At 38.8% G+C, this 15,160-nt stretch overlaps 1 protein-coding gene across 5 annotated transcripts in view; it reads right to left on the minus strand.

Moving 5' to 3' along the window:
• Positions 1-7,110: 7,110 nt before the first annotated feature.
• Positions 7,111-15,160, minus strand: part of PRKACB (protein kinase cAMP-activated catalytic subunit beta) — an 81,035-nt gene continuing 72,985 nt past the window's right edge. For all 5 annotated transcript variants that reach the window (XM_071436411.1, XM_071436408.1, XM_071436407.1 and 2 more), the window contains 2 exons: positions 13,218-13,382; positions 7,111-10,174 (listed from right to left, as the gene is read on the minus strand). In XM_071436411.1, coding sequence (XP_071292512.1) covers positions 10,049-10,174; positions 13,218-13,382 — 291 coding nt within the window. In that variant the 3' untranslated portion in view covers positions 7,111-10,048. The remainder of the gene's footprint in view (positions 10,175-13,217; positions 13,383-15,160) is intronic.

Consider the following 15,160-nt stretch of genomic DNA (forward strand, 5'->3'; position numbering starts at 1 on the left):
GACCTGAACCGCAGCGTGGAACAAGCGCTGGAAGGTGCTTGCTTCTCCTCTGGGTTTTCAGGGAGACATTTCTGTGCTGGCCGCGATCATTTGTGGTTCCTGCTGCTCATTGTGAGCAGCAAGAGATTTCATCCAGATGTGGCTGGTGGCCAAAAAATCATCAAGTCCATATAATGCCCAGCACTGGCAGCATGGGAATCCAATGGGGGCACAGGCTGTTTCTAAGTAACTTTTGTCATTACTATGGAAGTGACATGGGTGTAATACGCCAGTTTGCTCAGCAAACTGAATAAATGTATAGCTATGTCCCGTCAATTACTAACAACAGTCTAAAAATCCCTTTTGCATAATTTCCCTCCTAGAAATACAAGACTGGAAAGGAACCATCCAGGCCATGGGGCTTGATCTCCTGGCATCACAGCCAAGCCTTCACACAAGCACACCCAGCACTGCCTTGGGGCCCATGGGGAATCTCACCCCACTCTGCCCTGTAGAAAGGCTCTGTCCAGCTCCTCTTTGCAGAGGATTAAGAAATTTCAATCTACAATTTAAAAAATATAGAAACAGTTTATACCTGTTTGTTCCTGTAGTAATAATCTTTAGTTTAATATTGTTTAGTGTAATATTTGACTTCTCTGTTTCTCTGGTATTTACATTCTTATATAGACTCAAACATCTGAATGACCACAGCCCTTTTGTGGTCTGCATTTTCTGATCTTGTTTCCATTTCTCCTTTCTGTACATTCACCTTCCAGGAGAGGACATTTGGAGCTGCACCCTGGGCTTGCAGTAGGGTCTTGGCAGTACCTTCTCCCCTTCCAGTGTGCTCTGAATGGCCCCTTACCCCACACTACGTTTTTATCACACCTAGATGGTACTGATGATTTGAGACATCCTTGCACTGTAAAGTAACTAAGGGTCTTCTCCACAGTTTCTCCCAGCTCCTACCTATCTATCCAGAAAGAGGAAAAATCCCCATTACTGGTCCAGTTGCACCTTTTCAGCACTTTACTTTCAGAAAACTGTCATTCCTCACTGAAGGTCTTTTCCATCCCTGCCCTTAGTATTTCTAGTTTGCTTGAATGGAATTTTGCCACCTACCTTTCTCCACAGTATCAACAACTTAATACCTGTTGTCCTGCTGTCCCTTCCCTACTTCAGCACTCCACAGAGAAATGAGAGACAGTTCCCAGCCCATGGAGTCCAGCAATGAAGTGCTTCTCTTCAATTCCTGTCTTGGCCAGGAAGGTCCTCCAAAAACCATGCTGTGTCTTCTTCACAGTCCCCTTCTGGCCTGCAAGGTGCTCTGCATGGCTGGGTATTGTCATGTTGCTCTGAAGTTCTGCATAAAGCCTAGACAAAAGCATAAAGATCACAATGGTGTTAAGCAAGTGAGGAGGGAAGGGAGGCAGAAAACCCACAGCCAGAATGCAGCAGTGACTTGGTACCAGCCTGGCATTCATTTTGGAGGCAGTTGTGTTACAGTATGCATTAAACACAAAATCAGAGCACAGCAGGCAGGGGGCCTGAATTTACCTTCCCTGCAGTTCCCAGGGTGCTCTCCCACAAGGTAAAGAACAGGGTCTGTAGATGTGCACAACCTCCTGTGAAAGCTCTGGCTGCCAGGCTGGGGGCTCTGCAGGTGCCCAGCGCTGGATCAGTGACAGCTCCTGGCTGCCAGTCTGAGGGAAGCAGCACTGCTCAGACTCACTGACCAGGCAGGGGCAAAGATCTGGCTTCTGTCCTGCTGGGGAGCCCCCGAAACCTTTGCTTTAGTATCCTAAGGTAATTTGGATACAATATGCATTACCTGACCTTTTTCTCATAATCATATGAATCTCCAGTAAGATGACTAAAGTTGCACTCTCTTCATACAGCCTAAAAATGAATGTGTACAGTAGCTAACTAGAATGCAAGGCCAGTGACACCTTTATGCTTTTGCTTCCTCTTTTTTTCCAAGACTGAATTGCTTAAATAAATCTTCCTGCACCTGAATTATATCCACTTCACTGAGAATTTCCTGCCCTACTTATTTTGTTATGCAACTCCTTATTGTAGTAGTTGCTCGTATTTAATAAAGCTTCTGTCTAGACTTAAACCTTTGTTATTTTAAAGCTTATACTTCATTTTAAAAAATCGCTGTATAAAACACAGCTCATTGTGCTCATACTAGTGGTAATACCTGCCACATATTTGCCCAGCTTGTAATAATGTAGCAAGAAGCTTATAAAAAGCATTAATATGAAATACCAACACTGTTAAAGGGAATCCAGCATGATAAAAACACTTTGTATAAACATGGCTCAGACATCTCAGTGAGATAGCTACTACCTCTCTGGGAAATCTAAAATGTAGCACTTGGTTGCAGGAAGTGAGGCAAATGAAAAAGCAGAACATGGTGATGCACTCAGAAAAACAGTTACAGACAGAAATGTGTCAACAAAACACAAGCAGAAATCTCAGCTATATTTCAAACAATACATTGAAAAATTAGTGCTAGTTTTTTTCCCCCACTTTGCTGGGAAGCTCTTCTCCTGGGAGTGAAGAACTGACTGTCAGAAATATCCAGATTTTTAAGATTTGTAAAGCGACCATGTCTCAGCAAATACTGGCATCTTCTCTCCATGTTGTTATTTTGGTGTAGCTGCCAGAAATGATGCCAGGTGTGGAAGGCCAGAGTCTGGCATTTCATCCTTTGCTCAGCCCTGCAGGATGCTGCTCCTCAGCCCTCTGAAAGCACCCCAGACCCAGGGAAGGGTCTCACTCACTGGCTCTGCTGGGGGGACTTACAGGTGCTCTGTCTGCTCTTAGGCACTGAACTGTGAGCAGACCAGAAGGAATGGCATCCCTATGATTTGTGCATCAATGTGCAAGCTCAAAGCATGCACACTTTGCTTTGGTAGGACAGTGGTTGCCAGAACAGACTGCAAGAAAGGAAGCTCTGCCACAGGGGGGCAAATGTTCCAGTCACACATTGGATGACCCTGTTTTCCCCTCTACTCTCTCCTTTGATATAAACCAAACCCAGATGCATCTGAACATGAGCAGACATGACATTCAACAGTTCTGGGTTAAGATTGTAACAGTTAAACTGATAATTTAAAAACTTACTCAGCTCTTAAATTGGTTGATGAGGCTCTGATCATGGGTGCTCTCAAGAGCACATTTGTTGTAACTTGTTCTCCAACTGCTCTGGTGATCACATAATTCAGAAAAATATAAACATTGTTCTTTTGCCTGTAAACATAATTAGTAGAGATATGTCTAAATTTGATTACCATCCAACTCAAAAGTTTATATCCACTCTACTATAAATACTATTTACTTAACAAATCAGCATAGGAATACTTTTCAATTTTTATTGGTGACCATCTTTGGTTAAGAACTGTCTATTTCTGAAATTTCAATTGCACATAAAATAGAAATGTGATTGTGGGCTATTAGTACAGACACTCACCTCTGGTTCTGGCTTCAAATGGAAATAGGAACTATCAATCAGGGATTTTTAGTGAAATTTTTATATAGTTCATGCAATAATACATATTACAAAAAAATAGTTTTGTTCAAATTAGTGTCAAAATCTCCTTTTTTGCTCAAGATCTGAAAACCAGTAAAAAATATTGCAACTATTAACTCAAAAAGGATTTAAAGGCAAAATCTACTAATACACAAAGAACAAATAGTCATGGTTGGTATTGCATGTATTATTCCCTGACATATTATGTGACTGGTACAATCTAAATTTTTCATTCCCTATTGCTCTTAAATACTTTCCAAGTCTCTTGTTCTTACTGTGCTCTGCAGCTGACATTTCTTACACAGCATTCCACACCATGTAAATGTGACATCTACTGGCAAATAAATGTAACTAGAACAGCTGGTTATGGAAAACTGAAGATGCAATCATAGAATACTTTGGGTTGGAAGGGACCTTAAAGATCATCTCCTTTCATGGTTTGAGTTGACAGGATTTTGCAGTAACCTGAAACATTAAAAAAAACTTCAAGAAAAGTCAGAGTTGAGTTCTGTTAGTCAATATGTAGTAGCAGAATGAAGACGAGTTTAATAACTTCAGACACAATACTAGGTATGCCCTAAAGCAGAGGTTTGAGTTGTACAAATCCCAAGTGAGAAAGAATTTGTGCTGATATTTCAAGTTTCCTTGAGTGGCTTTAAGAAAGACTAAATAAGTTTATGAGACTTTAGGGAGTTATTTTCCTCCCAGCATTCCCTGCAATACTTATCTTGGCAGGAAACATCCCTTACAGCAAACTCAGTCCTGCTCGAAATTCCTTTCCAGAATCCATGAGCTGTGGGTGCTGTGGCCTTGGGAGGTGGCTCTCTGCAGTGGTTCTGTGGAAGCAGAACCACTCTGGAGATGAATTCATGTGCCTGCACTAACAAACTGTATCACCACATGCACGTTACATCACATGTTCTGCCACTGTAATCCTCTTTCTGCCCCAATGGGATTTTTTTACTAAGGCTGCCTGCTCAGTTCCTCTCTTAGTTTTTCCACTGGTAAGCAAGCCTGCCGGATGCCCACTTCCCAATGCCAGAGAATGCCACTTCCCAATATGGCCAGAGAAAAAGGGAAATAAAGACAATGTATTAACTGAGGACACACAGTGCCTTTTTTTAGGGGGGCAGTTGAAAACAGATACTTGATAAACACTGGGCATTCATAAAAGGATTACATATTGGTTGCTTAACCTGAATTAACATGCCTAGAGATGGGTGAATCATGTTTTACTTATCCAGGTTGTTACCTCTCACTAACAGAGTCCTGACACTCAGATCCCCAGTTCATGAAAGCATCAAGTAGAAGGATGGCAAAGACAGGAGAAAGTGAAAGGACATCCCAATCAAGCATTCATTTTGTTGAACTGTAATTTAGATAACTACACACACATTCAAAGTAGCAATGTAGATACAAATTAAAGAGCAATACTTTTGTGATATTGCTGTGTAGACCGAGGCATAACTACACCACTAAATCAAAGAGAGGTCTTGGATATATTTTTTTTTTCTTCAATTGAATCAAATTACCTTGGTGGGGGAAGAATTTCAGTTAACCAAGCCTTTCCAGCACTCCAATTTTCTCTTTTTTGCCCTAGTCAGCAGTAATTTTTCCTGGAACTTACTGAACACACTCAGAATGTACCACACTGCTTGCCAGGCTGCTGAGACCTTGCTCCGTTTGTGTCAACATAGCTACAGCTGTGTCCTCTCTGATCATCCACAGCACCTTGGAAGCAAAGGCAAAGGAAGAAGTCTCTGATAACAACCTCCCAGCAAAGGAAAACACCTGTTACTGTCATTGCATACAGATGGAACAGATCACTGACCTCCTTCCTCAAACTCCAACCTTTCATCCTGAAGAGTTTTTGTGCTGCAGCCTTGCCATCAGACAACTGTGTTGCCACTGTGTTCCATCACAGGCCAGACCTGTGAGCTTAGCAGCAGTAAGAAATGTGCAAGTTTGTCACTTGCTCTTCCATTCGTGCTTCACTGACAGCAGCTCATATCAATGAACACCACAACTATGTTTCTTTAAAGCTTCAAAGCAAAGAGCCATACACACACAATTCTTAGGAATATGTTTTTGCAAAGACAGTGGTACTTGACCCTCCAAGGGAGAGAACAGCACAATGAAGCTGTAAGGATTCTAAAGAATTTTTACTGGCTTTGAAACACTGGTGGGAACTGATCCTAATGATGTCATAGAAACCTCAAGCTGCTTTTATCCCTCTGAGGGACTACACTCTTTGTACTAGTCAATTATAAAAATAAAATACATTTTCAGTATATGCAAAGTTCCTTCAGGCATCCCTTTTTGTCATACGATACCCCTTCCCAAATCCAAACAATAAAAAGAGGTAAAAATGTGACTAGATCTCAGATTTAATTCATACTTTTATTCATCATCAAATTCAGAAGTTAGAAAGGGAAAATATCATGAGATCCTGTCTTGCCTCTAGGTACCCATCTTACACTTCTAAAAAAATCCAAAACTTCATATAATCCCTATGTAAGATGACAAACATTTACTATCTATAAGGCATTTAGACATCCTTGTGAAGTTCTAACCCTTTTACTGCCCAGCTTGAAGCTAGGGGCTCATATTTTACCTTTCTGTTAAAGGACTTAAATCAGTCAATACCTCATGAAAATACCTTTCCATGAAAAACATTTTTAAAATGAATGCAAGACCCACACTTGTAAAACTGTGGTGGTCAAACTCTCTCTTTTTTTTTTTTTAATATCATCAAATAGATCCAGATCAGCTATATGCACCTCAGCTAGAGAATGGAATTGGTTTTTTACCCATTTCTTATGGAATGGTTCTTCAATTCTGATCTGGGATAAGTCCTCCTTATGTAGGAAATCAGAACAGATTTGAATGACACCTTCAAATCTGTGGCTCAGCATGCTGTGCTTGTTTAGGAGCTGTAGTAAAAGCAGAAGACAGTATTTTCACAGGTTTTTTAGCTGAGCTTTAGAAAAAGTACAAAGGTCTTTAAAATGTAATGTAGCAGTGGTACCAGGAAACCAAGAACACAAGAGCGCAGGCGCACAGCAGCAGAAGCACAGAGGCCACAGCTCGGCTCAGACAGTGGGAAGGGGAGGAGCTGCATTACAGAGCAGGCACCAAAGCCTCTCCAAACACCACTTGCAGAAAAAGCCTTAAGACAGACAATGCCAAGACCATGAACAGTCTTTACTTCTATCAGTTGTTTCACAGCACAATGAGACACAGCACAAAGTTTTTACAGCGGGATCTGCAGACAGTTTAAAAACAGGCAATTATCTTTAATAAAAAGCATTGAGTCTGAATGAAAATAAAATGAAGACAAACAATACTGAAGCTAATGATCACCTTGCTTGCTTTTGATTGTCTAAGAAGTCCAAGACTTCTCATAGTGCCTTTAATGTTCTACACATCACCTTCTCCAGACACCCTAGTTAGTGTAAAGCTTACTGTGCCCCAACTCATATGTCAAGTAGGTTTCACAACCTTTTCCTCTTGCTCTCAAACCCTGCTCACATGCGGGGAGGTGCAACAACTGTCATCATACAACATTCTGATTCACAAAGAAGCAGCACAAGTGTTGTACATAATTTAATTTGCACTTCTGTATATAAATGTTTACTATTGCACACTATTGCAGCACTTAAAAACATCTAATTATTTGCAAAAATTAGTAAAATACTTTAAAGGATTTAAAAATAAGGGTTTTAATGCAACTGACAAGATAATAAAAAAAGCAATTTACTTAATGAGATACAATCCTTTATGTTGGAAATGAAAGTTACATACAACTAGAGTACAATTAAAATATACCATATAGTTCAACACTTAATTCCTCAAATGTGTAAAATTAACAAGCTTCTACTGTCATAGATATACAATTTTTCCATATTGTGAAAAGGATTTTTCAAATTAAATACAGGTAACATAATATTCTGTAGTTATATTTCATGACTGTGTTTAAATGAGAGGGTTGTATAATACTCACATTGTCAAATGTACTCACTAATGCCTTGGAAATTGCACACTTCCCCTCCTTTTCCAAAATAGAATCTCATTTCCATACTGAAGTCTATTATGCCATATTGGAAAAGTGTTTTACTTTCTAACAGGATTTTCATAAAATTAAAAAATAGCATAATATCATGGCATTATGATGACTTTTCCACTTATGCCCGTGTAGAATTTAATCTGGATATCAGACAGACACGTCAGAACCAATTTCCTAGACTTTTGTCTTATTGTACACGCAAGATGAATGATTACAGTATTTTACAGAACAGAAAAATCTTTGAACCTTCCTAGAACTACAAATGTAATGATTAAAAATTAAAATCATAACAGAATCAAATTGTGATCTTCAACATTTATTAAAATCTTTTAAAGTTCATAAACGACAACAAAGTTACTGTAGAATTTATCGCATACAGCTAGCATACAGCAGCATGTCCTTGGTCTAAATGAAATACAAAAGATTTTAACATTTTCATACAAAGGATTTCTTTAAATTTATTAATGTGACGATATATCTTTGTTACATAAAATTTGCTACAGCAAAGTATCTTATACTTTTCTTGCATGTATGTAAATATGGGTGGACAAAGACTGCATTCAGTGTCAGCCTCCTAATGACGTTGTGCAAAAATGCTCAACAACCTAAACAGACAGAACATTGGGTGGTATGTTTCATACTCTTTTGTAAAATGTCTACAAAGGCCTTTCTTTTAGGAGTGTCGTACAGATTAAAAGGAAGGAACGCCAGCTGTTTATTTGCACTGGCATTCAAACAAATCCAATGGCTATGTATCAATATAGCTCATTTTTTAAAAAAAACAATTCATCCTTGTATGCATGTAAATTTATCATAAAACATGAGTCTAGTTTAAACTTTTAGATGTGCTGTTTTAAGACAGGTCACTGAGACAGCCAGAACCAAGTGTTCAAATAAAACTACTATGAATAAGTTTAAAAGCAACCCCGAAAAAAGTGCTGAGCCGCTGATTATTAACATTGAAATAAATGTGTAAAAGTGCCCAAAGCTAGCACATGGTAGCAATACCTTTTAAGTCAGTTGGTGAGAGTATACAAAACATAATTAAACCCAAATACTTGTATCTGTGTGACCATACATTCTGATTGATTGAAAGAAAGTAGGTTAGAAATGAAGACACAACGCAACTAAAATAAACTCAGCTGTTGCAGTTTTTATACTTGATCTCTTTTTCTTCATGAATGAAGTGCTGTAATTAAAAAGAAAATGATTGTAGCAGTACTCCATCCTCAGTTTACTAATATAGTATACCAGAATAAAAACTTGGCAATAACCTCTTATTCTTAACAGCTAACAAAAAATAACCGTGTTCATCCAGCGATGCATCTAGAACATTATTTTGCATTTGCTAAACCATTTGTTTTTTCATAGCTAATGGCAGAGCGCATTTTGCTTTCTGTGGCATGATGGTTTTTATTCTAATGGATGCCTTTTTTAATCAAAAAAGGCTTGAAGCAAGGAATACTTTGGGAGCCGAAATCTTGGCTACTTTAAAAAAAATAAGAAAAAAACAGAAGAAGAAAAAGTGAATCAAAATGAATTCTCTACAGTACTGACCAAAACTTCCTTTAAGAGTTTAGGGTTCTTGATCTTAAACAAGCCATTTCACACCTGCCAACTGAAATGCTGGTAAGTTGACTTGGTTTAATATGGTCCAAAGTCCAGACCAGATGGAATTACTCCCTCTAATGAGACTGCAAGCTTTCCATGGTACAGTCTGGTTATGGCAACTTGCCTACTGCCTAGGTGGGAAATACAAAGGAAGGAGGCAGTGACGAAAACTGCAGGGATGTAGAAAACCAAGGCACGGGGTCTAGCTACTGTCCCCTACTTAAGCCATCCAATTGATTCTACTGAATTTTGGTCAGCCTCCAGGAAGAAATGTTTTTAAGTTAATTTAGCAGACATTTATATGGCGATAAATACTACCTTCAAAAATGCTAAAAATGTTGGCTAGGTTTAGTCTGAGCTACTAAAAAATTATTATAAATTGTAGCATCAGACACAAGACAGACATGAATTATTGGCTGGCACAGACTAGAAGCAACATTTATCTTTCACTTCAGTCTAAATCACACTAGCCGCAACACCTTCCATTTCACTCACACAAATAATACATTATTCAAAATAAAATGGAGCATTCTTGGGTAAAAAACTACTTCATTTCAAAGGGGGAAAATGAACAATACACAGAAACAAAGAACGACAGAAACCAAAGTTAAGTAGGAAAGTGGTCTATTATTCTGTGTTACTGCACAAACAGTGCTTGCTTAATTGTGCCTAGTTAGAAGGGTTGGTGCAAACTGCACACATGGAAGATGGCAATAAAGACCTCAGTCAGCTTTGTGGAATGAAGTAACTAGGTAACTGTTTTGACATATGATGGTCTCAGCTCCACCTCATCTGTTAACAGAGTGCAAAGATCCCAATGTGAGCCCTGATGTCATCTTGTCCTCTTACTCCTACTAAAAATCAGCAAATTCTTTTGCACATTTTTCTGTTAGAGAAGCACGAATATCTTCTTCTTCATAGTCATCAAAGTTGCTGGTATCTCCAGGACCTCTGCACTTTGGTATGAATGGAGCTTCTACCTGTATTGGTAGGAAATAGAAAAAGGCAAATGAAATGTTACTGGCCGAATACCACCGAATACCAGATTTAACATTGTAATAATGAGCACAGCAATACTCCCATTACTTCTCACATCCTGCCAAGAAATCAGGTACTACAGATTTAAGTCACGGCACAAACAAAACCAACCTAGGAAGGTAGAGGCCTAGATGTGTGAATCTAAATTGGAAAAGATTAATCTCTTGCTGACAGACTCAAAACAAAGATTAGTCCCCTCCTTGCAGAGGTGATCCTGCTCCTTCCAGCTCATTAGCACAGGACATGGAGTACGTTGATTGCCACCACCACTACACAAAAATCTTAGAAAAGTTTGGAATGCCTCTCCCTCCTACTTGAAAACAATCTTCTATTTCCAAATAAAAACTAACCTAATTCAAGTGGAAAAGAATTTGTTCTGCATATTTTATGAAGTTTCTCCTAGGAGCTAAGTGAGAAGTGAAAGCCTTCTAAAAACTAGGCCACAATGAGACACAAGCAATGACTTGAAGGAGTCACTCAAAGACTGCACCATAAGGTAAGCAAAATTACAAAGTTATGCACGTGATGCAAATTTAAACCTGGAGAAACAAAGTAATCAGTATCTTTTTCCCAAACATCTCAAGGAGTAGGTGTGCCAGAGGCAGAATGGTGGGGACACAATGAAACGGGGCAGGCACATCTCCAGCTGAGGCAGAGGATCACACCACACTGTGCCCCCAGGTAGATTGCTGATGGTGGGGATGTGTTGCATGTGTAGATCAGTAAATTAAAGAGGTACAGCACAGACTAACAAAATTAAACTCCAGACTGTGGGCAATACCACTATACACTGCCAAGAAATAACAGTAACTTGTTCATTTCTGCGTGCAATTGTCACCTGTATATCCTCTTATTCTTAAAACAAGATCCATGTTTCAGTGATTTAGCCTGAGTGAACACACAGTCTGTGTACATACCTAGCCTACAAAGGCACACATTACCAGTATCTGAATTCTGTCTGTCTTCTTAAACTGATTTTCAGTTACTTTATTACAGCAAAACTCAGAGCACAGAAAATATCTCATTTACTGCTTGAACTTTAGAACACTTTCAAATGAGACACAGCATCAGCAGCTGGGCAAGGGAGGGGATTGTCCCTCTCTGCTCTGCACTGGGGCGGCCTCACCTCGAGCGCTGGGGGTAGTTTTGGGTGCCTCAATGTAAGGAAGACACTGAACTATCAGAGAGTGCCCAGAGGAGGGCAACAAAGGTGGTGAAGGGCCTCGAGGGGAAGCTGTGAGGAGCAGCTGAGGGCACTGGGTCTGTTCAGCCTGGAGGAGACTGAGGGCAGAGCTCACTGCAGTCACAGCTTCCTCGGGAGGGGAAGAGGAGCAGCAGGCACTGATCTCTGCTCAGTGACACTGACAGGACCCGAGGGAATGGCCTGAAGCTGAGTCAGGGCAGGTTTCGGTTGGATGTCAGGAGAAGTTTCTCCACCCAAAGGGTGTTTGGGCACTGGAACAGCTCCCCAGGGCAGTGGTGACCACACCAGCCTGAGAGATTCAACAAGTGTTTGGACAATGCTCTCTGGTACATGGTGCGACTTCTGGGGTCCTGTGCAGGACCAGGAGTTGGACTTGATGATCTTTGTGGGTCCCTTCCAAATCAGCAAATTTTGTGATTCTGTATTCAAAATATTAAGTAATTGACTGGTTTACTTATGACCATAGCATTAAACAACACCTCAAAACAAAAAAAAAACCAAAAAACCCCCAAAACAAAAAAAAAAAAACAAAACCAAAACCCAAAAAACCCCAAAACCATTCACATGACATTAGCTGCCAAGGAACACTAAGTTTATTCAGGAGAATACATGCTGTGGTAACAGCCACTGTGAAAAACTAGTATAAGTCTAAGGTTTATTGCTGTATTTCTGTGACTACTTGAATGACATTACAATCCATGCTGTTGATTCAGACCCTATTACAATATTTATTCTTTATAATTGGAAGCTTCAAACTTACTCGGTATCAGTTTTCACAACCTTTAAATTTAGTAATAGTTATTCTGACTCTACTACTTCTTAACATTTAAAAATATTTCTTATTTATGTGAAAGTAATTCACTATAGCAGTACACTAGCAATGCTAAGAGTATTTAGCACAGTATTAAAACACTGTTAATATTATGGGGCCTGGGTGTTCCCAAACAGCCTACTGGCAAATGAATCTTGGTGCATATAATGCCTCCTTGCAAAGAGCCATTAAGAAAGTGAAGAACAGATAATTAGAATTCCACAATGGGGAATATTTTCTTAAAAATATCTATACTTAATGCAAGGAATACAGGATGCATTAATTGTACCCTGTCTTCTAGTAATTAATACATTAGTGAATAATTCAACAATTGTACTGTCAGTTTGTGTAGCCAAACAACCAGTTTCTTTTTATAAACTATTGTTAATATTCAGGTTTGGCCCTTAAAATACTGCTGTTACAGCAGCAAGTTCATGCCTCTATAGCCAAGACTGTTAGCATTTCAAATCCAAACCAATTTCTTTAAATATTATCACTTATCGCTAGCTTTTTTTACAGAAGGAGCAGGTTGCTTTAGGAGAAAAAAAAAGCTCTAGCTTTGGCATGAGCTTCTCCACACTAAAGTACAGTCTGAGTGCTGGCTGGAAAGGAAAACAAATTCATTTCTGCTGTGGAGGAGTATTTATAGATGCCACTAAAGCAGGGGTTAAATAAAAAGTGAGAGAGGCAGGAGATGCCTTGTCCTGAGATAATCCAGAAATAGACTAACGCACAACATGTGTGTTAAAGAGAACGTGAATGTACACAGAGGTCCAGGCTAGAATACCCAGAAGAAACAAACATAATTCAATCTATACATATCCTTTGGAACCTTAAAAGATTAAACTACTTTCACCCTTTCTCAATTAAGAAGTCACAGAGCTAGGGAATGGAAATTAAACACAACAATTAGAAATTTTACTTCAATCCTTTAAAGACCTGTAATACTTTTGATCAGGAAGGGTCTTACCTTTCTCTGATAAATGGCAATCCAATCTGTAGTTGCAAACCACTTGTGATTCTTTATGTCATTTACACCATTCTTGAGATTTCCATATCGTTTGGTCAAATCTACCTGGAGTAAATTTCTTAGAAGATCCTTTAGGTCTGAACTGAAGTGTGATGGGAACCTCACCTAAAATTATACACCCATAACATTAAAAAGCATGATACAAATTTGATTCTTTCCCCTGTGAAGGGAAACAACACAAAGGGAAACAGTAGGGCAATTTTTTATCTTTCTTCTAAAACCAAATCAAGCAGGAATGCATGAAGAGAGAGATGATTATTGTTGCACATGCATTTCGGTTTCACAAAGCCTTCATCAGCAGCATTACATTGCCCATCTACAATTTCTTGAACTGGAAGTTTCTAGGGGGCATGATATTAATTTAATGTAAGAGTGATCTAAAAGCTAAGTTGAACTTGGCGTTTTAACAACACATCATCTCAAGACAGTCTCAGCTATTTTCTAGGTATACATTTATAGATTTTATATATATATATATGTATATATATATACACATACAGAGGAGACACAGTATATAGCATATATACAGCATATAAATACATAGATATGCTTTGAAATAACTGTACATTCAGCAATCATATATGAAAAGTCAATCTGGAACTTCATGCTGTACTGCAATCTGTTTCTCATAACTAAATGCACCAACATCAGAAGCCTTACATAACAGCACTATTTGAAGACAGCACACTAGTGACTTGCAATTCATTCAAACCTGGCTAAAGGATATTTGAAGATGATTCGTGGGATGTAATTACAAAGGGTTTTTCTAACAAATGATCTACTGACACCATTTGAGTTGGCAGAGAGAAGGAAGGGGAAAAGAACAGGCAGAAAGCTGTATTTATCATCCTCATAGTCTCAGTGTTTGACACTCCCGATATTGAGCTGATCAGTTACGATGTAAATATAGATCATGGAATTACTTAACATAAAAACATTTTAAAAAATCAAGAAGTCCAGTTATTAAGAACCCTGCTTCAGTTTACCTACCAATATAGTTCTATTGTAGATTACGAGAAATTCACAGGTTTAATGACTATAATATCTAGACCACTGAGAAGTAAGGAAATATTAACTCAAATTTTTATGTAGAGAACTATGCAAATGAGGTAGAATAAATGAAAGACCCCAGGTTGCAAACAACTGATAGCTGAGGACTGAATTACAGTCTCCAGAGCTGATGTCCAGTACTATTTCTGCTGTAGTCCATCCATAGACTCAGTAAAAAAGGTAGATAACCTTTTACAGATGTCAAGCCAATTAGATAAGACTACAAAAACTGCCTAACATTTTGTTTTTAGTTTAGAAGAAAAAGATTTCTTTAAAAATATGTCCTTGTAAATTAATTCCCATATATTCACGGACACAGCTGAAGGTTCACAACATCAAACCTTTCAAAGAGCAACCACCAATCACCTTCTTTATTAAACAAGAATCAACCTCAGTGCAGGGCACCACAGGCCTACTGAGGTACTGCCCTTGATTGGAATTACAGAAGCACCTGAGATGCAGCACAGCATGTGTCTGTGTAGGGCAAGGAAGAGAACAACTGTAACAGATCAAGTGAGCACAAAGAATCAACACTGGCTGGCAGGGGAAACAACAGAATGACTACATTCTGCTGCTATCCAGCAGACTAAGAGATATTAATGAAAAATAAATGTGAAACATTGGATACACTTTTCAAAACTTTTATATAACAATGAAAGCCAAACAACATTAGCCATGTCTACCTATAAGACTGTGGAAGTAAAGAGACCTAGGAGTGATGGAAACTATTCAGGGCTTCTCAAAAATTGCAAAAAAAAAAATTATAGAAAATAGCTAGGCAAATTAAGCACACAGCTAAGTAGTTGTTAACAGTCATTGGATCACTTTAATCC

Source organism: Agelaius tricolor, unplaced genomic scaffold (genome assembly GCF_023055355.1).
Source record: "Agelaius tricolor isolate 1412-34295 unplaced genomic scaffold, bAgeTri1.0.p SCAF_11, whole genome shotgun sequence".
NCBI lineage: Eukaryota > Metazoa > Chordata > Aves > Passeriformes > Icteridae > Agelaius > Agelaius tricolor.